The following is a 24,695-nucleotide window of genomic DNA, read 5'->3' as shown; positions in this document are numbered from 1 at the left end:
ATAGAGAGGCAAGTTCGTCGACGCCGAACACATTTTTGTATTTATCGAATTTGTTTGTGGGGTGAGAAGAATGGGAGAAGTAGATTTGTTTGACAAGCAAACCAAGATCGAACTGCATGAAACGAGTATTGATGGAAGCTTTTTAAATTAGTTGCCCATAAGAAGAATTGGAAGAGGTAGAGTACGTGAAAGACAAGTGAGAGTGTTAAAATTAAAATAATATAGTATAATATAATACGAAGCATGTATTCAATCTAAATGTTGATGTTAAACTCTTTCATACAAGAAAACTCAAAAAAAAAAGTTACATACCAAACACTTTTTTAATAAAATACATAAGAATTTTTTAAGTTAGTAAAACAAAATTCCCAATAGTGTATTTTTTTTTTTAACGCAATACATATGCATCCTCGGAAGTGATTCTCATAGTATCATTATATTTGGACGGAGCCTTCGTAAAAAAAATAGTATATTATATTTGGAGAAAGAAACAAATATGCCAAGGAATGTCGATGTTTATCCAAATAAAGGATGGGATTGCGGTGTGTACGTGGAAGTGAGGAGGGATGAGAATATGTACATGTGGGGTGGTCGGTGGGGGGATCCTTGCATGGTGAAGGTGTTCAAAGTGTGGGTGACTGACCCACCAAAAAAGAGGAAGTGGGTGAAAAGAAATGTCAAATGTGGTTGAATTGAATGTTGTAAACAAATATTAATATTAATATTATTTTTTTGGAGCAAATATTTGTGTTGTTTGATTTGAAGTTTGGACACAATACAACCATATTAACGAACGAACAGATTGGGCGAGGGACAGAGAAGAAAGAAAGGGAATTTGTTTCACTTAATCCATTAGATTAATCTGACGGGTGAGAAGAGGAGAGGAGACAGCGAATGGCCATGTTGTTGATTTGAATGCTGCTGCTGCTGCTGCGATGAAAACAATGAGATGAGACTAGTAGAAGTGTAGCAGAAACAAAAGAAAAGAAGTAGTGTAGCGATGGTGATGATGGGTCCTCCGAAGCAGACACCAAATATATCATCATCATCTCCTTCTTCTTCTTCTTCTTCTTCTTCTTCTTCTTCTTCTTCTCAAGATATTCTAATTCGTGAAACGCTGCGTATCAGTGCTGAATTAGCCTCATCATCTACACCCCTTCTCCCTTCAGATACTACCTTCATCGGCAGCAGCAGATTCATCTGTTGCGAACAAATCGATGGCCGTAGATGGAACTACGTTGCCGATACTGATGCCTCTGGCAAATTCAACAATAATTCCTTTCGCTCTCTCAGTTTACAAACACCTAAACCTCCTCTTGATGAATTCATCTCCTTCGTTAGATCCTATGTTGTTCCCGAAGGCTTCCCTGACAGTGTTACACCTTCCTATGTCCCTTACATGACTTGGAGGGCTCTCAAGCACTTTTTTGGTGGAGCAATGGGTGTTTTCACTACTCAAACCCTTCTCACTTCTGTTGGTGTCTCTAGAAACAGAGCCACTCCTGCTGCTGCTGCTGTTGCTATCAACTGGATTCTCAAGGATGGAGCTGGTCGTGTTGGAAAGATGCTTTTTGCTCGTCAAGGCAAAAAATTTGATTATGATCTCAAACAGCTTCGTTTTGCCGGTGATCTTCTAATGGAGTTGGGTGCTGGTGTCGAACTCGCAACCTCTGCAGTTCCCCATCTTTTTCTTCCATTGGCTTGCGCCGCTAATGTACTCAAGGTTTCTTCTTCTTCTTCTTCTTCTTGTAATCACTTCTCCATCCTGCTAAGCTAATTACTTTATTATTTTTATTCTCTTAGAATGTTGCTGCTGTTACATCAACATCAACTAGAACACCAATTTACAAAGCCTTTGCCAAAGGAGAAAACATTGGGGATGTCACTGCAAAAGGAGAATGTGTTGGCAATATTGCAGACCTCGTATGTTATGTTTTTCAATTTCAATGTAGTCTTGTTAAATTTTTCTAATAGTGCACAAACCTTCTGTTTTAGACTTTTTTCGATCCTTCAAATATCACCCTTGAAATATTTTAGTATGTTGAAGCTCTTTTTAACAAAAAATAAATAAATCAGTTTTTTATGATTTGGAGAAGAAGCTACTCTGTCTCTAAGTAGCGTTTGGAAAAAGCTCAAGTTTTAATTACCCTTTCAAAGAAAGTGTTTTCTATGATTCCAACCCAAACTTTTGCTTTACATAAAACAAATCCTTTTTTTACACATCTTAAGATTAAGAATCACTTCTTATAAAAATTTCAAACAAACAGGTCCTCTCTCTGGCTAAGGACTAACTGGAAAACGAGTAGATATCGTCTCTCTCTTTTTTCAATCTGTCAACTATGCCTAGGGTTGTAAAGGCCTGATGTATGTCACCAGTTTTAGAAATGTGTGCTTTATATGTTTTGCGTGTATACACTTTATACACCTCAAAACCATAGAAATGGAGTTCACTCCTGGCAAACCTGGTTAATCAGGCTGAGACTTTTCTTTGCGCACCTAATTGATCAACTACATGTTTGTGCATGCACCTATTCTTTTGTATGCAATCGATACTGCATGCTTTGAACACCAAGACTTTTGAAGTAATTACTTTGTTTTGATTGTTCAATGCTACAAAAGGCATAAAATATACAAAAATGATTGTCCAAAATCAAGCTGATTACTTTTGCCTAATTGATGTATAGCATAGGAGCAGGGGAAGCAGGATTTCATATGCCAAAATTATGTTTTCTTAGGTGGATTAAGGAAAGTAGAATGATATTTATTTAAAGACAAGAACAGCTTGTTGGCAAGAAGCCGGGCCACTAGTATTGTTTTCCTCTTTGAGCGGTGCTTGTAAAATTTAAAAGTTCAAATCTGATGGGTATTTGAGAAAATTTTAACAAGCAATAACAATGGTTTTGAAGGAACGAGTTTCTTGGTTGTCTTCTGCCAAATGAACAACAAAAGGAAGAAATTAGTATTTGCTTTCACTGTATAAAATCATGAAACTCTGTCCTTTCAAGAATTAGTTGCAACTAGTTAATTTCCGCTTGTCCCATCATTATAACATGATTGAAAATAAAATTGAAATCTTGGAAGGGTTGATACTTATTACTCTATTGAACCCGTTGATTAGAACCGGACATTCAAATTAGACTCACGGACACCCTAATAACAGAAAACTGAAGCCCAACTTCAGGTTCTGGATGTATAAAGTTGTCTAAAAGCAGCATCCAATTAAAACTATAAAGTCTCTCAAAAAAAAAAATTAAAACTATAAAGTTGTTATGATGTGAGGTAGCCAATTGAGCATTATAAACAGCTTCCGGTATCAATGGTATAGTGTGACATAGTATGCCGTTAATACATTTTGATATCTAAGTTTGTGTTTTCTATTTGCTACTGCTTTTTGTGTCACTAACTTATTATCTCCAAAGTTTTTTTTTTCTTAATACTTTTAGAATCTTGTATAAAGGGATTTTGCACCGGTAACCTTGAATTTTGATTTTGCCTTTTTTTATGAAATCGATCACGGAATCTCTTTTGCAATTTGCAGTTAGGTACTGGTTTGAGCATAATGATTGCCAAAAGGAATCCGTCTCTTGTCACTACTTTTTCCCTCCTTTCATGTGGATATATCCTTAGCTCCTATAAAGAGGTTTGGTTTTGTATTTCTAATGATGATGCATGGATCCGAATTGTCTAACTTTGAGGCGCCAAAGGCACCCTGCCTTTCAATCTTTATGAGCTATTGGATCAACCATGTGTTTCACAGGATGCCATGTGCTGTTATTAAATTTTTTCTAAAATACTGAAACAACAAAAGCTACAAGAATGCACTGCATTTTCATCTCGTCTGCTACGCCACTGTCACCAAGTCTGCCAACCAAATCACCATAACTAACTTTGACCGCCGCCGTCTTGCTTGACTATTGCCTCCGTTTTGGCTGTATAATATTTAGGGCTGTGAGAAATTGAAACGGTGAGATCTAGAATTGAGCTTACATACTCATGCTTCTATGAATTAGATGTCAAATAGCTGATGTTGAAAAAAACGAACTTAAACACAGTTGCTATGCTGCTATACCCATTCTCTCTATGTCAGATCCCCTTTATGGTTTGTTAAAATAGATCACATTTGAGTCGAAGACGGTGGAGGCATAGGGAGGGAACAGCAGCGTGGTTGTGATGATCGGGGTTGACAACGGCTGATGGAGGAACAGGGAGGTAAAATCGGCGTGGTTGCGGTGGTCGGAGTTGGCAACGACTCTCTGATGGCAGGTTGCTTACTTGGTCGAGAATGGCAGAGGGAGGTGGAGTTGTTCCGTGTCATGTTTTCTTTTCTTCTTTTTTTCAACTTAATTTCAATTTTTTTTTAGAAAAGCTAAGACACATGGCATGATCCTTAAGCATTAAATCGATATGATGGTCCATATGGGTTGAAAGGTAGGGTGACTTTGGCGCCCCAAAGTTAGAGAATCTGGATCCGACGATGCATATGTAGCTATACATCCAATCTGGTGTTTTTGACAATAATGCTTATTGTATTAATAGGTAAAATCCGTGGTTTTGCACACACTTAACTCCGCAAGATTCAGTGTGGCGGTAGAGTTATTCCTCAAGACAGGTATCGTAACACTGCTGTAGTTGCACTAGCATCCCAAAAGAGTAACATATTGGTTGCATATCTTCTTGACATGATCAAATAGTCAATTTGTGCCGTCCTTGTTGAGCAATCCGTTCTCATTTACATAGTCATTTTAATGTCTACAAGCACTAGGGTTCTCTGATATACTATCCCACCATATTCTTCATTTATATTTTAACAGAACTAATTCATTTCAGGAAAAGTTCCCACTTTGCGGGAGGGTAATTTGAATGAGGACATATTCAGTTTTCCATGGAAAGATAGGCCTGTTGTCCTTGGTATTACAATGGACTGAAATAATTTGACTTGTCAACTCGAGCCATTTTGTCTGAATAATTAAAACTGATTTTTTCTTTTTAATTGACTGTAGGATCAAGAATCAAGGATGCATTCCAAGACCCTAGTGCATATGTTGCAATAGAGCCCCTGTTTGATGTATGTCCTTTACTCAGTGCAAAATAATTCTTAACTATATTTATCACTTTGATTGACGTTTCTGCATGATACATTCTTGAGTTCTTTTAAATTGATTGCAGAAGGAGAGGTATATCGTGACATATAATCCTTCAAAATCTAAGGTCCATGCTGTGCTCAAAGATCAGGCAAAGTCAGATGACATTCTAAAAGCAGCATTTCATGTGAGATATATGGCTGTCTTACAACTTTATAGTACAGTTGGGGAGTTCTTATTATGAAAAGTACTTAATATAAATAACCTTATTTTCCAGGCTCATGTGCTTTCGAGTTTTATAAAGTCATTGAATGAAAGTAAGGTCTCATCTTGGAAGCAAAGGGAGGATCTTAATTCAAATATGATGCTCACAGTTGCTGATCTTGAGGCTTGTATTGCTGATTCTTGCAAAGTTGTCACAAATGCATACTGGCTTTTCAAGACTAAAGCCCATGAACAGGTAATGGAGAAAGCCTAACTTGTTTGTGCTGCATCATATTACATGTCCACAATATGGTATTTGTGGACCTGCCTTGGAATAAGTTGTTTTTGAAATGTAATTTTTGGAATGATGTCTTAAATTTTCGGACTCTTGGATGGCATTGTATTTTGTTAGTAAAGAACCCCAGTTAGGAATATGCATATAAAGGAGAAATAAGGATGGGCCTATTGGTAAAATGATTAAATATATTCAGTATAGTAGTTAGGACTTAGGAGAGTATTTTCGAACAGAGTATTACTAGATATCATTAAACATAGTGTTTAGGTGGAGAGAATAGTTCTATAATGGAATTAGTGGATCTAGCATGTAGGACCACTTGGGAAGTAGGGCAAAATAGAGAGATTTAGGAAAAGAGAATAGGTTATAAATAGTAGAAGAGAAGAGAGTGAAACTATCTAGGCAATTTTTTAGAGAATCGGGGCCTTAGGAAGGGTGGTGCTGTAGACCCTTGAATATTAACTTAGACAATTGTAGTAAAAAATGTAACTTTGCACTTTCCCTCCACTAAATCCCCCCTCCCTTAAACTAAGCAGGCCCTAAGTTAATGAACATTCAAGGGCTTGCATCGGGGATTAATTATATATCTATTTAATCATTCCAAATGCCTAGTGCATATAAACAATAAATCCATTTACTTGCAGGGTTGGACAATGTCAGAATCACTTCTAAATCCTGGGCGAGCTAGGCTGTGTCAGGTCGATAATAGATGATAGTAACATATCCTCAGTTGGCTGCTGTTGGATTTTGAGTGCCAAACTTCCTCTGGATAAAAAATGAATCAGGCAAATTCCTAAAGAGGAGTCGTTATCCTCAAGTTGATCATGCTATCTTTGAAGCTCACAAAAGCCAAATGAACTTTCGTCTAGATGCATGCATACATAATTGTAAACAGGATTAGTTATATGATTGAGTTATTAGCATGGCACATTACCGCATACATACCAATGTGCTTTAAGCCCCCTCCTCCCCCCAAAAAAGTTGTGTTGCTCTGTTGTTTCTGTGTTCTTTCTTTTTTCTTAGTTCTTTTTGCAGTGGTGATCACTCCGTTTAAGTTTTATAGTTTATATCTTGCATGATTTTAAAGTTGAGTTCGTAAATTTGTTCATATATAAATTATTAAAGATCAGTGTAATATATATGATGCATTCTAATGGTATAATCCATGCATCAGTGTAGTAATATCTTTTGATCTTCTTAATAATCTCTATGGATTTTAAAGTTGAGTTCTTAAATTTGTTCGTATAAACTTGTAACATAAAAACAAACACATTCCAATGCTTTTGCTATATTATACAGTTAGCATGCATCATACCCTCCTGAGGTATTACTATTGTCTGATAGAATATTTTTATTATCTTATCAGTAAGTTATTTTTGTCTCACAAAGTACAGTGGGGTGTTTTTTAAGTGCTTTTATTGGGGTGCACCAACATGGAGATTAACATGAAAAATTTGTCACTGGGTGATGAAACGCTAGTCTCGGATGTTCAACAAATTGGAGGCGGAATGTTTTTAAATCATGTGTTTGGTTCAATGATGGGAGGGGAATATAAAATGATTTTTGAGTCTAAGTATGAAACAAATATTTGTTTCCCATTCAAAATCCCTCAAAGTTTTGTTCCCCTCTCTTCACATCTCCTCTTTAAATAATTGAACTAAACAACTCAATATATTTTGATAATCTCAAACAATAAATTTCAAATAATTCATGTGCATGTGTTCTAAAATGTTAACAATGTTAGTCTATTTGTTAATACTTTTTGTACACATTTATTACTCATCAATAAATAAATTGTTTCCATTCAGTCTGTGTGTGTTGAGTCTATTTCATTCTTAAATTTGATACAATACGTCTGTCATACTACATTTATAGACTTTCGAAAATTTGTCATTTAAAATGTCATTTCATTGTCAGTAATTGCCCAATCTTAAATATGGCTCAGAAGTTACTATAAGCAAAACAAAAAGGCTCAGAAGATCGATCATGTTTTTAAATGTGTCGTGGGTAGGCAAGTGTTTTTTTTTTTTTTTTTTTGAGGGAAACTAGTGTTTTTATTTATTTTATCAATACTAGTAGTTGTGACTAGCTAAAATTTAAAAAACAATTATTTTTAAGAGGAAAAAAAAAACTACGTACTAGTATTTTGAAAGTAACTCTGAACGCTGTAACAAAAAAAAAAAAAAAAAAAGTGACTCTGAACTTGTACTTTACTTTCAAATTATAAGCGGCAGTGGAAATAGAAACGGGAAAATAAAATTTTCACTTTCCACTCTCCTGGAAAGGAAAAGAAAGAGGAGCTGAGCTGACACATGGTAGCTCCAACATGATTGACTGCATTTATTATATTTTAACTTAACTTTTGAGATTGTCACCCACCAATTGGTGTTTGTTAATTGACATGCTGGATGGATTTCACTTCATTTTTTACTTGTTTCTTTCAATTAATACTACTACAATTATAATTGCTTTCAATTTTTGCTTAAACAACTCATAATATGAGACATATATATACAGTGTACCAGATAAATATTTTCAAATTTATTGATGGAAGTCTAAGGCAGGTGCTACTTTGTGGGTATAGCTTGAAACAACTTTTCCTTGAAAAAAAAAAAGCTTGAAACAACGTACTTATAATATGAGACACAATATAAAAATGTGTTCAACAACAAGGTTTGAACATTCCATTTTAATTATATGATCATGTTAACAAGTGTTAAGGACACTCATTAAGAATAATAAGTTTGTGTTGAAATCAACAATTTTTTAACTTTTTTTAAAATGTTAAAATTACCATTTTTATCATTTTTCAATATAATATTACCATTTGAGTCTATTATCCAATACTCTAACACACTGATCTTTTGCATTTCTCTATTTATAATACCCAAACTCCTCACAACGGGACCAAGTCTTCTAGAAGATTGATTGTATTTTTTTTGCTCGTGAATTTGTCTGGTTAGTTTTTCTATGTATTTATTTATGCAGTTATTTATATATTTCTCTCCCCCAAACAATAGAACAGTAAAGGAGACAAATAATACACTTTTTTGATACTTTATATATGAATTAATTTTTATTTCTTAATTCTCTAGTTTAAAATTTCTTGTATACTTCTTTATGAAAAGTATTATTGATATTAAATTAAAAATACTTGTAGAAGTACATTAATAAATTGAATATTAAAATTGTCTTTTAAAAAATAATGAGGTACTTTTTGAAAGGGATCCCTTATTCTTTTTTCTTGGATGCAAAAATGTGTTCTATGAATTTGAAAAGAAAAAGATATATACTCAGCTCAAATTTCATATTAATTGATTAGTTTAACTATATACATTATTCACATAACATATTTTGATTTTTTTTTTTTTTTTACTATAACATGTAAGTATGAATAACATAAAATGTTGGATTTGTCTCAATAAATATTTTTAAGATATCAACTTTTTTAATAGTTTTTGAGAATAGATAATTTAAAATATTAAAAATCAAAATTGTATAGTAATATGTGTGAAACAGTCACTTGATATGAAGTATTCTATGAGCAATTGATATGCTTGTTTTACGTATGTTAATGGAAAGACTAAAAGTATATAAGCTGTTGAGGAGGAAAATGTTCGGAACGAATTTTTGGTGAGCACTATTGTTTTCTTCAGCTGACTGATTAGACACCAAAATAATAAATCACATAAATTTTATGGAAATACAAGAATAAGGACAAAATCCAACACTGATTTGCATTCTCTTGCCTCTTAGTATATCTTAAAATTTCAAAAAATCATGTATATTATATGATTTTTTCATGAATCACACAACATAGTAAACCATAAATAAATTCGGATTGAAAGATATACTCATCTTTAATGTGTATTTTAATGGCTTAAATTCACCCAATGGGATTTCGCCACCCGTAATAATTTAACAAAGGTAGGACATGTATGAGAATTTAAGGTGTTGAAACATCATGATTGTTATTTAAATTAGACTACATTATGCCTTTGGTATTATAGCATTGTTATTTGAACAACCATATGACACAACTTCTTTTTTCTCTTTTTTTTCATTGGTCAAAAACAATGAAGAGAGAAAAAAGGAAGAAAGAGAATAAGAGAATAATGTGAGTATGAGAGAGAAAGTTGTAAAAAAGTTGTGAGGAAGTGGTTGTACAAATATCATTTCTCTTGATATTAATGTCAATATAAGTAATTAAGAAGGATTAAAAAACATGGTTGAATTAAGCTCTAATTAGTTGTATATGATGATACGGCTAGCATAAATTAATTAACAAAGTGAAGGAGAGAGAGAAAAGAGAAAAGGGTTTTATGTAATGTAATAGTATTCTAATAGTAATAGTAATAGTAACAGTAATAGTAATAGTAATAGTAATACGAACAAATCGGCCTCAGAGTCCATGCATGATGAATTGTTAATCCCTGAGGAGAGGAGAGAAACATGACTCAACTCAAAACAAGTACGTAATTAATTAATATGCAAATGCAATATTCCTAAACTAATTAAATTACCACAACAAGTACAGACGGATGGATTTATAAATGCAAGAGAAAGACTTAAATTAATTAAGAAGTTTTATGGAGTTGGGAGATGATTAGCATTAGCACTAGCAGTAGTATGTTCATGTTGAAGTTGTTTTTTGGCGAGATTGTGTTTATTGTTATGCATCCAAACTTTTAGCACTCTTCTTTTCACACCAATCTCTTGGCAGAACTGTTGCACCACAGATTCCTCTTGCTTTTGAAATTTCCATCCAACTTTCTCAGCAAAGTTCAACATTTTCTCCTTCTGTTCCTGTGTGAATTTTGTCCTGAACCTTTTCTTCATCACTACCTCCTGCTGCTGCTGCTGTTGATGATGATGATGATGCATATGTAGTCTACCTGCTGCCTCTTCTTGTTCATCAGATTCAGAAGGTATGTTGTAGTTGAATGGCATGATGATGTGGCCATGTCCATGAGGTGGCGCTACAGCTCTAGAAGGAAGAATGTTGTTGTTGTTACCTGTTGCTGCTGCTGATGCTGTATTAGGAGTAGAGTGGTGGTGGTGGTAGCCAAGACCAAGAGCCTGATCAGGAAGAGGTAACATGAATTTCCTCATGCTGTGGTGGTGCTGCTGTCTGTTGAAGTTGAAGTTGAAGGCTGAGTGATGGTGGTAGTTCTCCTGATCCTCAGTCTCACCTTGGACTTCTTTTCTGTGGAAGTTTCTGTGACAATGGCAGGCAGAGCAGTTGAGTGCTTCAATGGTTCCTTGTTCACCACTGGGCATGAACTCACCACAGCCATCTGTAGCATTCCCTCCCATTGCAGCTGCATGGTTCTTTAGGCATTCTCTGTACCTCACAACAACTGATGACGATTTCTTGTAGGAGGAATGATCATGATCTAATTCCACACCAGTACTAACAGCTGCTGCTTGCATAGGGGTGGTTGTGCCATTAACTGAAGGGTTTTGGGGTACTACTGCCACTACTGCGGCTGAAGAAGATGATGATATAATGATATTACTGTGGTTGTGGTGTAGTGGAAGAGGATGAGGAGGGTGTTCATGAACATGATGATGGTGAATCATGTGATGACCATGTCCATTAGTACCATAATTATTATTATTATTATTATTATTATTATTGTGGTTTATTGGGATTTCTCCATCTTGGCTGCTGGAAAGTTCCATTCCTACCTTAATTTGGAGACCAAAAACAACACACAAAGTGCCAAAATTATAATATTATTTCTTCATTGGAACATTTAATTAACATACGTACACCAGTTGGGAAAGGAGGGTGGTTTTGAATTGGTGCACAGTTGAGATGAAATGAAAGGGATCAAGAATTGCAAGCAAGTAATTAATTAGTAGGGCATCCACTGCAGAAACATATGGTAATGATGAGAAGACAACTTTATAAGCATACAAGACACTTTCCCACCCTGGGTGTTATATCTCTCCTCAAAAGGTGAGACAAAGTGTGTGTGAGTGTGAGAGTAAAAGGGAGGAGAGGAGAGGACAAAACAACAGTTGGTTTAGCTAATTAATTGAGAATGAAGTAGTCAGCCACATGCAGAAGAATTGATGAATTGGAGAAGAAGTGAAGTGAAGATACATCAAATACAAGTTTCCATGCTTATTATTATATTATGTTATGACAGGATAATAACATTAGAGTAACTAGCTAGTCAATAAAGAAAGAGAAGAGATGAGTTTTTGGTAGTGAGTGAGTGGAAGCACTAAACAAAGAACTTAAGCTTATAGAGGTGAGGTGTTGGGACATAAAAAATAAAAATAAATAAAAAAAGGAGAAAAAGCAGATTTTAACAGACAAAGAGGAAGACACAATAAAGGTAAGAGAGAGAGAGAGAGAGAGATTAGAGACTCAAAAGAAAGAAAAAAAAAAAGTAAGTTGCTTTGGTTTGCTTTGCTTGCACTATCAGCCATCGAGTTTACGCCATATAGAAAGAGAGGAGCAGTGTGTGTGTGTCAGATAGTGGTGAGGACAAAAGATGCCTGGCACTTACACACACAAATTCCCTTAATACATTTTCACAATTAACACAACACACAGTCACAGATCATTAGTTAATGTTTTTGAAAGTGTAGTTATGTTATGAGTAGAAGCAAAGAAAAACTGCGCACAAGGCCAGTCACCGCTATCATCTTTATCCAAAAAAGTAGTAATATGTCACATAAATTTGTTAATCGTTACTATGATTTAGTAGAATGATTATGTTGTATCGTGCTTAATTGTAACATTGAAACTGAGATGAAAACATCCTTGTCTCTATCTGTCTATTTCTCTGTCACATGTGATGAATCTGAATGCAATTGAATTGCTGTTTGTATTCCAAATGAACATCATTGGCATGTTGAGGGAACTGTTTCTTGACATAACACCACAAGCAAAGAGGAAACAATAGTTTGTTCATGGTCTTATTAACATGTGTCTTAAGGATTTAAAAAAATCTGCATTAATATAAATATTTTTTTGACTTTATTTTAAGGAAGCAATTCATTCCATTTCATTAGATAAAATGTATTAAATACATGATGGTAGATCAGTGTAAGTGTGGGAGATAGTATTATATGAGGCTACCTAAGTTAACTCATGAACGATTCTATTAGCTTGCTTCCTGTGTAACTCGACATGAGAGTTCTGAAAACTATTATCAAAAAATTGTTTAGAGGCAGATATAATACAACCAAATTTACTATTATCTTTTATATCTAGAGCAAAGTCAACATTATCAAATTGAAGGCTGGCTATCCATTCCAATGTCATATGTAAACCAACATCCTCTCCCACATCAACATCACATAGAGGAAAAAAGCAATCAGTTTTAGCAATAACGAACTCACCTACAACATCTCTTAAACATACAACAATACCTACCATATTAGATGACGAAGAAAACGAGACATCTATGTTCCGCTTATATCTTTCAGTAGCCAGTTTCGTCCATTTCACCAAATTACCACCGTTGGACCTGTGTTGATCATTATTATAGTTCGTTGCACTTCGGGACCATATGTTTTGAGCTACTCTTCATTCATTGAGGATATGTGTTGCGCGTTCAACAACCTACATCTCGTCTCATTCTGTTGCTGTCATAGTTTCAAATTCCTACGCTTCCACATACTATTCTTTTTTACTTTTATAACGTTGAATGCATATATTTTAAGACAATATTATTATATGTATTTTAAAAGCATAGGTTAGTATTCTCCATATTATATTTATAATTAATTTTTCAAAATAGAAAATTATTTTATATTATCACTATAAATTTCTTAGTTTAGTAGTTGAAATACGAGTGCATCTTTACTCCATTTATGCCTCTTCACCACATAGATATTTGACACTTGGCAAAACAAAATTAAAGGCTCGAATTAAAAGATAAAAAATAGGCATTTGCTCACTGGAAAAAAAATCCTATGCGCGCTCTCTCTCTCAAACAGCCCCACGTTAGTTCTTCTTCTCTGAAACAACACATATAACAACAACAACCAAGTCTTATCCCACTAAGTGAGGTCGGCTACATGGATCAAATGACGTCATAGTGTTCTATCATACACCAAATTTGGATCCAACTCATTCACCTCTAAATCCTTTCTAATGGTTTCTCTAATAGTTTTCTTAGGTCTTCCTCTACCTCTTTTAACTTGACTCTCCTCCATTTTATCTACTCTTCTTACCACGGCATCTACGGGTCTTCTCTCTACATGCCCAAACCATCTAAGCCTGTTTTCTACCAACTTTTCTATTATAGGTGCTACCCCTACTCTCTCTCTAATGGTGTCATTCCTAATCTTATCTTGTCTAGTCTTACCACTCATCCAACGCAACATCCTCATCTCTGCTACACTTGTTTGATTCTCATGTTGACTCTTAACCGCCCAACACTCCGTACCATACAATAACGCTGGTCTGACTGCTGTCCGATAGATCTTTCCTTTCAAATTAAGTGGTACTTTCTTATCGCACAAAACACCTGAGGCTCTTCTCAATTTCAACCACCCAGCTTGAATACGATGGCTTATATCTGCTTCTATTTCTCCGTCATTTTGTACGAAGGACCCAAGATATTTAAACCGTGTAACTTGGGGTATGATATGCTCTCCAACTTTCACCTCCAAGGTAGACCTACTTCTCCTTCCGCTGAAGTTACATTCCATATACTCCGTCTTGCTTCTACTCAAGCGGAATCCATACACTTCTAAGGCTTGCCTCCAGGTCTCTAGCCTCCCGTTCACTTCCTCCCTCGACTCACCCACCAAGACTACATCATCTGCAAAAAGCATACATCTCGGTGCTAACTCTTGGATGTGTTCTGAAACAACACATAGATTTATCTTTTTATGTTATGACAAATACATAAAAATTAAATTTCTAATTATCCCAAGCATTCTCCACAAAATCACTAGATTGTAGATTTATATAGTATTTTTTTTCTTCTCTTTTCATCTTTCAAAATTTTCCCCTTCCCTCTGCTCAAAACTCTCAAACTAAGCTTTAAGGATTAAAGTGGATGTTTACTCAATTATAGTCTATTATTTCCTTTTGGTTATGCACACATCTTAATGTGGGCGCAAAAAGCAAAATATGTTCTTTATTAAAGTTAATAATTATCCATATTACTACTGGACATGACAACAAATAGGGCCTTGGATTTAGAAAATCCACATAACAATATGCTTTGTAACATCATCGAAGATTCAAAGCTAGGTTAATGTAATTGATTGATAACTTGCTTATTCTTTTTCTTTTGGCAAGCAGACAAAAGAGAGGAATATTACATAAAGATGTTCCCAGTGAAAAGCTAAAACTTTTGTCGCATCAGAAAAATTAAATGATCAAATAAATATACAAGAAAAAGGAACAAATTCTCTCTCTTGGTCAACTAGATTTTTTTTTTATCCTCATTATAATAATTTGCATTGTTTATTCTAATCATCATACGTTCCTAATCCTAGGTGCCTTGTCTTAGGAAACCAGTTCAACCTTTATTGTGCCAATCATTTTCCATTAACGAATCAAATTACTTAAATTGGCTTTGTTTTTCCCCTTCCCATTTGGATTACTTTTTTGGACATGCTTGTCATCATGAATACAAAACTTATAATAATTTCTTTCCGTTTAAAGGTAGAAACACATGTGTTTTAAATCATACACTATTGTTTACTCATTTGGAGGATTTTTTTTCTTACCTCTTACCTCTTTTTCTGTGTGTGTTTGGGGTTGCATATATGAGTGTAGCAACCAACTCATCGAGTTGAGAACATGAAATATATTCCATCTATTTTAAAATGAGTGCCGTTTTATCTAAAAAAAAATATTTTAAAATGAATATTACTTTCAGTTTCTAATATAATAATAATTTTTTCTTTTCAATTGTACCCTTCAATTAATATTATATGTTACACTACTTCCAAAGTATTATTTTTTCTTTAATGAAAAACAAAATAATTGTTGATTAGGATAATTTGGTAAAATTGCTACGACATTTGACTACTTTATTCCATTCCTTAATATGTCTTCAATTGGCTAAAGTGACACTCATTTTGAAACGGATGGAGTACTTCCCTTCGTCTCCCTAAATTCAAACACTCTTTATATTTTTCACATTTCTTAAGAAAAATTGTTAGTGCAATTAATGTGTTTATTTTGTGTGTTAATATTACCAAATTGTCATTTGTTTGTCTGTGTATTAAATTTGTTTTTTCATATTTCAAGACAAGTTATTAGTATTAATTAAGGGTACGTTTAGGAAAAAATAATAAATGCATCCAGTAATTTGAAAGAGCGTTTACATAGGCTCTGTTTGGTAAAAATAGCGGATAGCTGATAAGCTAGCTGGTAGCTTTTAGCTTATAAGCTGACTGAAGTGTTTGGTAAAAATAGCGGTTCAACTAACTGATAAATGTAAAATGACATAAAGGGTATTCTTAATTCATAATAAAAATTATATCATTAATTTAAGTATTTGTAATTTTATAAACTAATTTTTCTTTAAAAAAATACTTTAAATTTATTAATTTAATATATCCTATGTATTATAAATTAAATTAAATTTTATTCACTAAAATTTTATCTTATATTTATTATCATTTAAGTGTTTCTACTTTATAAAGAAAATAACAATTACCTCAAAAACAAAAAAAAAAAGGTAGCACTAATAGAGCAATACTAATAACAGAGAATAAAGAAAATAACACTTACCTCAAAAAAATAAAATAAAAAGTAACACTAATAGAATAATAGTATTTTGTTCCGTAAAAAAAAAAAAAAAAAACTAAGGTATATATTTTTTCAAAAAAAAAAAAAAAACCAGCTGATATATATACAAAAATTGGAATAAAGGGATAGTAGTCTTTATTACGTAGCTTATTATAAAAATTATAATGGATAAAAATACAATTTAAATGAAATAATAAGGGTAAAATTGGAAGAAAAAGTGAGAAGCTATAAGCTATAAGCTCAAACGCTGCTTGGAATAGCTTCTGAAAAATAGCTTATAAGCTCGTGAAATAAGCTATAAGCTCATGGTGAAAAAGTGTTACCAAACAGAGCTTTTTTTGTCAAACGAGCTTATAAGCTATAAGCTAAAAGCTAAAAGCTCTTTTTTTGGTTTCCCAAACAGACCCATAGTGACAAATTTTTAGTCAACATGATGCTTAAATATAGAGACCGACGGAGTACAATCTAATCCGATTACATTGTTATTTTTATTTATTTTTGTGAAACAACCAATTAAATTGGTTTGACTTTTTTTTTTAAGGATGGATTGACTATTTTTATTTTTATGGTCAGGTCTAAACCTAATCAATCAAATAAATACTAAAAAAACACTGACTATTATTGATTTGCACTTTATTTAAAATTGATCACTAAAATCTCGGATTAAAATCTTATATTTTACGAGGACTGCTATTGAGTTTGACAACATACTATTTTTCATCAATTTTGTTTTGGTAGAGATCTGTAATTAAAATTACTGTAAAAATGGATCTAAACCAAACCATCTGCTATATTTTTTAGTTTGAATCTTTTTCTTTCCAAAATTCAAACTAGCATATACTTACTTGGAGGTGTTTCCTTTATTTGTGAAGCACTCAACAATATATATGTATGTCTCTCTCTGCAACACATGCAAATGTAATGTTGGCAATGGCATGCATCATTCTAATTCTATGGACAACAAACTTTTGTCTTTCCGTGTAATAAGAGGAAAGGATCATTTTACACTCTTTCTTACTTTGAAAAGCAGCAGCAGCATGCATGTGCAATGTTGCAGGAATTAATGGGTAATTGGTTTGGTTCCTTAAGCTTCAAATGTTGTAATGTTTCTTTCTTTCCTTCCAATCTTAGATAGAGGATCATCCCAAAACTGTCAGATTGGACTATCATTTCATTTCACCTCAGCTAGCCCTCAACTCATTATGTATAAATAAATAAAATACTCATCTTTCTTAATTGTATCTCTTTATATACAAACTATGGAAATTACCAGACTTGCTCTAGCTAGATTCAATTATAAAATAAAATAAAATAAAATAAAAAGTGGTTTGGGTATAGTTCCTTTCAAGGTCAGGCACGTCTCAATCATGTCCAAATAAGTCATTGATTTTGGGACCCCCCCTCTCCTCTTGATCTTATATGATAGAATCTACATGTCTTTCCTTTTGTTTTGTTTTAACGATCCAAAAAACAATTGGACTAGCTATCCGTTGGGAACATTCCCATTGCTTTTAATTTTTGTCTCAAGTAATGATCAGATCAGTAGTGTCTAAACACCCAAAGGCCATCACATGGGTACGTAACGCATGAGATTCAAACTAGTTAGTTCCACATGTCCAATAATGAAATATGAAAATCATTTATATTTGAATACATCGTATGTGTATTTGATTCATGAATATCACATATAGTTGAATACTTGAAACTTGTGGTTCATTATCCATTCGTTCAACGTAACAAACCACATATTTGATAGAACTTTGCAAAATCACGTTGATACTGTGATATTGAAACTGTAAAGTGTAATTTTCACTAAAATTATGGTGACGATTCCACATAATAATGGTAGCAGAATACATTACTTTGGCTTGTAATACAAACAAATATATAAATTTTGGATAAAATACATGTATTATTTTTCTTGCATATATTAATAGTCGGAGGGAGTCTTTGTACTAGTAAAGATAGGCTTTGAAGTAAGCAGAAATTGGTAGTCCCCTACAACATTTAATGTCTAATAGTGTTGAAGTAGAATTAACCCAAATAGTGTAGGAATTATGAGAAATCCAAAAAAAATAAAATATATAATATATATATATAGACGTGAACCCATGCTGGTGAAGCTTTATAATATTCCAAAGTTTTATGATGCTTTCGCATAAAGTTTTCTTCAGATTAATGAAAAAAGTATTATTACAATATTCTTTTTTAATTCATATGTAAAGTTTTCTTCAAATTATTAGATCAAACCTTTTTAAACTTATTTGATCTTAACAGTAATAGGTAGAATTTATTATGAATGTAATTGATTTGGGAAAGAAGTGTATGTTATAATCTCGATTGAATATGATAAAGCTGGATTTGTGCATGAGAGAGAGAGGTGTGATGGGTTAGTGACACTGACCATTTTGATTCAGTTGGGGGGGACCATATATAAACAACTCAAACACAATAATATACTTGAATATTATTATTGTAACAATTATGCTAAATGAAGAAAACATGACAAGGTTTTGTTTTATCTTTGCATTTGGATATGAAGTCATATATTGAGAGAACGCATCATCATCCATTCACACAGGCAACAAATCTATGCAGGTTAGTCATTAATGCCTCACCAGTTCTCCCTTTTATTGCTTCCGCTTTTCTGTATTTCTTATTTAATAATGCTCACATAAATGTTATGTTAGCTAGATTTTGTTGCTATTTTTCTTTCTCACAACGCTATGTTAAATCATCATATCATGTGTTATTAGTAACAAAAATGTTCAATTTCATTGAGGGATTATGCGTTGTGGCCACTAAAAGTGTGTGTTCTTTTTAACACGTCCCAATGTGTTTTAAATGTGACTTTTTGTAAAGCTTTTAATCCAAGCTTCAAAATGAACATTAGTTGAAAGGGTGTTCCACCCTAATTCCAAATTAACACATGCCTACACTTTGCCAACTACTACTTTTCCTTACCAAGTCTAATAAAGATTCGATTTTCTAAGTTTTCCATTTTGAATCAATGTATACATAACAGTCAAGCCTATTCAATGTTTAGTCAAGTGATGACGTGGTAGTGGATTGAACTCATGCTCATGTGATGTGGTAGAGTTTGTTATATCATCCACGTCCATGTCATCCATATGGATCATATATATATATATATGAGTCCCACTTAATTCTTTATAACATTTTACATTTTCCAATTACATAAGAATATAGTCGAGTCATTTTCTTTATAATAATTGAGCGTGAGTTAACTCACGCATGTATATTTTCAGCGTGATTTAATTTATGAAAGAGTTAACTCACGTAGAGCGGAAATGAACACATATGAAAGAAGAGCAATTATCATCCAAATATAGGCAAGATAAAACAGCCCACAAAGCAAAGTTTTGGTGAAGCATAGGTGAACACAATAGTAGTACTGGTACTGCGGTAATTCTGGCGTTACCTTAGTGGGAAATTTCAAGCAATCATTATTACTTTAACTTATTATACACATCCTATTTATAAAACATATATGTAATTTTCATCAATATTAAGAAAAATAGATACGGTATTTATTTTAGAGTTGTTAAAATAGGCTAACTTGTATGGGCCGATCCTGTTAAGCTTGATTGAATGTAGGGTTTGGGCCTAAAATACAGTCTAAATTTTTGTAGGTTTTTTAGAACGTTTCTCTTTAAGTCCTCTAATATCTCTAAAACTCTTAAATACACATCCAATAGTTATCTACTGAATGTATGTTTTTCAAAAAATTGTGCATCTGATAGATAACTAGCGGATGTGTATTTATGAGGCTTTAGAGATATCAGAATGGCCTCAAGAGAAACATTTGGTTTTTTTAAGAAGTCTGTTGTCCATTTGGGCTTCTATATCGTCTGCAAGTAACCTGTTTAGCCCGCATAGCAAAAAAACTTAGATATTATATAAAGTAGAAAATAAAATGAAAATTCAATGAATCAACACACAAATAAAAATTTAAGAGTTTGGGCCTAAAATACAGTCTAGATTTTTGTAGGTTTTTTAGAACGTTTCTCTTTAAGTCCCCTAATATCTCTAAAACTCTTAAATACACATCCTGTAGTTATCTACTGAATGTATGTTTTTCAAAAAATTGTACATCTGATAGATAACTAGCGGATGTGTATTTATGAGGCTTTAGAGATATCATAATGGCCTCAAGAGAAACATTTGGTTTTTTAAGAAGCCCGCTGTCCATTTGGGCTTCTATATCGTCCGCAAGTAACCTGTTTGGCCCGCATAGTAAAAAAACTTAGATATTATATAAAGTAGAAAATAAAATGAAAATTCAATGAATCAACACACAAATAAAAATTTATTTTTACTCATTTCGTTAATTATAATTTTAAAGATCGAACATATAAATATATATAAACATAACACGTGTAGTTTATTATATGTGTGCGTGTATTTACTAAAATACATTCATTAGTTTTTATGAGAGAGTATTTTAGCAACACATATTATAGGATGTATTAGACAAATTTTGAACCAGTTATCACCAGCTATGCGGTTATAGATATTTATAGGATGTAATGAATAAATTATATATGTTATGGTTATAAATATTTATATGTTCGATCTTTAAGTTATGTTAGTTGCTTATTAAAAATATCAATTTAATTTATAAATTTTCATTTTCTCTTTAATTTACGTAGAAGATAGATTAGTATATGTTTGGCGTTGTTTTAGATAAACAAATGTTAGTTTTAAATTTCATGCTTGTATGAATAAACTAGAAATCTTATGACATATTATGCAAATGTTTCTCAGAAAGGTTTGAATATTTATGGTGTTCATAAGTTTGAATGTAAAAAAGATGAAGATAACTATCTCATTCGATATATTAAAAAAGGTTTTCAAGATTTAAATGCAATAAAACTTCAAAGATATCTAATATATACAGGATTTGCAAGGCGTAAATAAAAATTTGTGGATCAAATCACACATACATTATCTCGTTACTCTTTTCTTGTTGTAACTTGGATACTTTGAGTATAAAGGATTATGTATTTGATTTGTGACCCCTATTTCATATGAAAAATTCTTATATATATATATATATATATATATATATATATATATATATATATATACAATAAGAAGTAACTGAATTCCACACATATCTAATATATACAGTCATAAAACTACAAGTCTTCCACACATATCTAATATGCTTCCACGTGTTTTCGACCTTTGAGCCTTTTCATAGACAATTTGAATTCCTTATGTCATAACTGAATGGTTTTAAAATTTCTATTATGCTAATTAAGACTATGAATTTGAATATAAAGTATAAACTGATTGACACCAAAAATGAAACTTAGCTTCGATATGAAAGTTTTAATGTTGAAAACAAACATTAGAAATACAGACTAACAGTTTAATATGTAGTTCTTAAAGTACATAAATTTGTCGATTTAATTAGTCACTAAATATATAAATCTATCAACTTAGCAGGGCCGGCCCTAGGCATAGGCCGGAGGTGCGACGGCCTAGGGCCCATGCCCGTAGGGGCCCAAAAAAATAATTTTAGGGGAGGGGTGCATATAGCAAAACGTGGTTTATCTGGGGTATGTTTGGAAAATTTCATTATGAGGCCCGACTACTTAGTTGTCAAATAATAGATGATGGGCTGATCTGTTTAATGTTTTGGCCCTTTTAGTATGATCTGCTATATATACTCACATATTAAACATTGATTTCTATATACACCTCGTACCTATAAAAAAAATTGTGTTTTCTTGTTTCTAATTATGTGTTAAGAAATTGATAAGATTTTTTTCGGTCCTTTGTTCTTAATAATGTGTCTCACTAATTATAAAATATTGGTAATATTTATTATCTAAGAAATTGTGAGAATCTTCGTAACAAAACAAACGATATTTTAGTTGAAAATGAGTCTACTTGAAAAATAAATTTTAAAATTTTATTTAGAGGATAAAAAAATAAATTATATTAATATAATAGTGTCAAATTTCTTAGATTGATTGAAAAGATTACATATTTAAATTTGATAAAGTAAGATCATATGTGACACACTTATGATCATGTGGTCCACCCTACTTTTTTTTGTGCTATTATTTTCAAGTGCTAAAATTTTAATCTATATTTCTCAAATGCTAAAATTTCAGTCTACTTTGTATGTGCTACAGTTCTTTACTTTTACTATTTTTTTGTTTTCTTTTGCTTTTTATTGAGTATTTGATTTATTTTAAGATGTAGCCTAAAAAATATTTATCTGATAGTGAAAAGAAACAAAAAAAATGAAATGAAGAGCTAATAAAATCACAAAAAAAAACAAAGAATTATGTAAAGGGTCATTTTTCATTCTATGCCTAAGGCCCCTAAAATGCTAGGAACGGCCCTGCAACTTAGTTATTGTTATTATGTTAAGAATTAAGTTGATGAATTTTTATATACTACAAAAATCGTGATTTTGAGGGATTTCAGAAATATTAAGAATAAATTGGAGAAATTGTGATATATAAAGATTAAATTGATGATTTATTATAATACAATAATAATATATGGATAGATGTAGCGTGTAAGACAATATTGTACCCCCATGAAAAATGAGTGCGACAACAACAAAATTGGTTGCTAGTGTTCATAGAGAAAGGGAAGAATAGATGCATTGATATAAAAAAGTTACCTCTAATTTCTGTTTCTGTCACTGTTAGGTACCAAAAGCAATCTAGAGGCAGACTTTTGGAAAAGAAAGATAAATAACCAAAAAATTCAGCATGATTTCAGGCTTTGCATCCGAACCTCGCACGCGCGTGTGCCAAGAAAATTACCGTTCCTATTTCATATTTTGCATCAACACACGTGAAAATTATGCATTTAACCTCAACGGTTTCTCTAGTTTCCTTTATTTTCAAACGGTAGTTAACTACCGTGTGAGTAAAACATGTAATTTCCATGTGTTTTAAAGTAAAAATTGAAGTGCAAACAGCAATGATCTTGTGCGAAACTAGTCTATGCAAACAAGTCAAAAAGCCCAATTCAATTCCAACACCTAAAATGGAAACATTTTACCCCATATTCTAACAATTATACTCACACCCCATACAAAATCTCTTAACTTCCACTTTTCCCTTGACATTTTTTTTAAAGGTTAAATATGTTTTTGCTTCCTATAAATATGTCAAATTTTTAGTTTTAATCCCTCTAAAAAAATCTTCAACTTTTAGTCCCCAAAAATCTTTCATCTTCACTTTTGGTCCCTCCTTTATGTAGAATTCATATTTTTGAAAAAAATTTATAATATTATTTGAATCCCTCCCAAAAACATATAGAATTTTTTAACAAAACATGAATTGAAGTAATGATTGAAGGTTAATAATATTATAATATTTAACAAAACATATAGAATTAGCAGAAAAATTTATAATATTATATTTTTAGAGGTTAAAAATTCATATTTAATTTATGTTTTGTTAAAAAATTCTAATTTTTTTTTGGAGACTTGAAGTAATGATTGAAATTTTTATAGAGACTAAAAGTAATGATTGAAATTATTTTATAAGTACTGAAAGTTGAGGAAAATCTAAGAGGAACTAAAACGAAAAATTTGTATATTTAGCAATGTCATAAATTTTCACCAATTAAAGTCTTCAATTTTGTGTTTGATTAATTTGTTAACAATTGAGTTGTCACCAATTAAACCTCTTGCACCGATGTACTCAATTTCCCCCTCAATAACGTATTGTATTTAGCAACCTGTTTGTTCTCGTTCACATTTTTCTCCAATCCATCGATCAGCATACATGATTGGTTAATTCCATCCAATGATCATGGAAGATTTCCTTAGTTCAAGATTAAGTCTCAATGAGTTTGCAGGATACACAAAACATACAATTTCTGATAATATTTATCTTATATATTTTGTAGCGGTGAAGTTAAATAACAAAAGGGATAAAACTTAGAATTTTTTATAATCTGTAGGGGTGAAAGTATAAATGTAGAGGTATAGGGAAAATATTTTTAAAATGGTCTCATGCACACTGTGGGCATATTCGAAACAAAAACCTGTAAGAAGAGCCACACTTCTTTTCAGGGCTTCAAAAAATCTCTAAGGCACCCCTAAATATTAAATTTACCCCTCTTTATTCGTTTAGGACATATCTACCAGAGAGTTGGGGAGATAACTACCAGAAGCCTTGTTCTAGGGCGGCGTTTACGGTAGGAGAGGGCAATAGGTCCCCTAAAAGAGTTTTTTTTTTTTTTTTTTTACAATTAAATTGACATGTGTTTGTTGGTGGTTGGCACAATAGATACTAGTGTTGTATTTTTTATTTTTTTTTAGAAATGATGCATCCTCCGGTCACTATTATAAGTAAAAATCTACATTTTA

The 24,695-nt window shown here is 32.4% G+C and overlaps 2 protein-coding genes across 3 annotated transcripts; one reads left to right on the top strand and one right to left on the bottom strand.

Annotated features, from left to right (window-relative positions):
* The first annotated feature begins 633 nt into the window (after window positions 1–633).
* On the top strand, window positions 634–6,784 carry LOC25494367 (protein root UVB sensitive 6). Of its 2 annotated transcripts, XM_039833361.1 has the most exons (10): window positions 635–1,033; window positions 1,064–1,723; window positions 1,804–1,923; window positions 3,539–3,640; window positions 4,537–4,609; window positions 4,828–4,908; window positions 5,001–5,065; window positions 5,167–5,268; window positions 5,359–5,541; window positions 6,225–6,784. In XM_039833361.1, exons 1-10 carry the CDS (start codon window positions 1,001–1,003, stop codon window positions 6,291–6,293), a joined length of 1,488 nt encoding a protein of 495 aa, XP_039689295.1. In that variant the 5' UTR covers window positions 635–1,000; the 3' UTR covers window positions 6,294–6,784. The 2 variants fall into 2 exon arrangements, with proteins under 2 accessions (XP_013458711.1, XP_039689295.1); XM_013603257.3 differs by having other exon boundaries at window positions 634–1,723.
* Window positions 6,785–9,956: 3,172 nt separating this feature from the next.
* LOC25494366 (zinc-finger homeodomain protein 3) lies at window positions 9,957–12,084 on the bottom strand. The gene has a single exon (XM_013603256.3). It carries the CDS (start codon window positions 11,263–11,265, stop codon window positions 10,168–10,170), a length of 1,098 nt encoding a protein of 365 aa, XP_013458710.1. The 5' UTR covers window positions 11,266–12,084; the 3' UTR covers window positions 9,957–10,167.
* Between the last annotated feature and the right edge of the window lie 12,611 nt (window positions 12,085–24,695).

Source organism: Medicago truncatula, chromosome 4 (genome assembly GCF_003473485.1).
Source record: "Medicago truncatula cultivar Jemalong A17 chromosome 4, MtrunA17r5.0-ANR, whole genome shotgun sequence".
NCBI classification, from domain to species: domain Eukaryota; kingdom Viridiplantae; phylum Streptophyta; class Magnoliopsida; order Fabales; family Fabaceae; genus Medicago; species Medicago truncatula.
The sequence above is the reverse complement of the archived record's forward strand: the minus strand, read 5'-3'. Positions and strand labels throughout refer to the sequence as shown.

Bases quoted from the DNA above. Each gene is read 5' to 3' on its own strand.
- LOC25494367 (XM_013603257.3), top strand. From the start codon at position 1,001: ATGGTGATGATGGGTCCTCCGAAGCAGACACCAAATATATCATCATCA. The intron at 5,066-5,166 runs GTATGTCCTTTA...AATTGATTGCAG, and splicing joins CAATAGAGCCCCTGTTTGAT to AAGGAGAGGTATATCGTGAC. The intron at 5,542-6,224 runs GTAATGGAGAAA...ATTTACTTGCAG, and splicing joins AGACTAAAGCCCATGAACAG to GGTTGGACAATGTCAGAATC.
- LOC25494366 (XM_013603256.3), bottom strand. From the start codon at position 11,265: ATGGAACTTTCCAGCAGCCAAGATGGAGAAATCCCAATAAACCACAAT.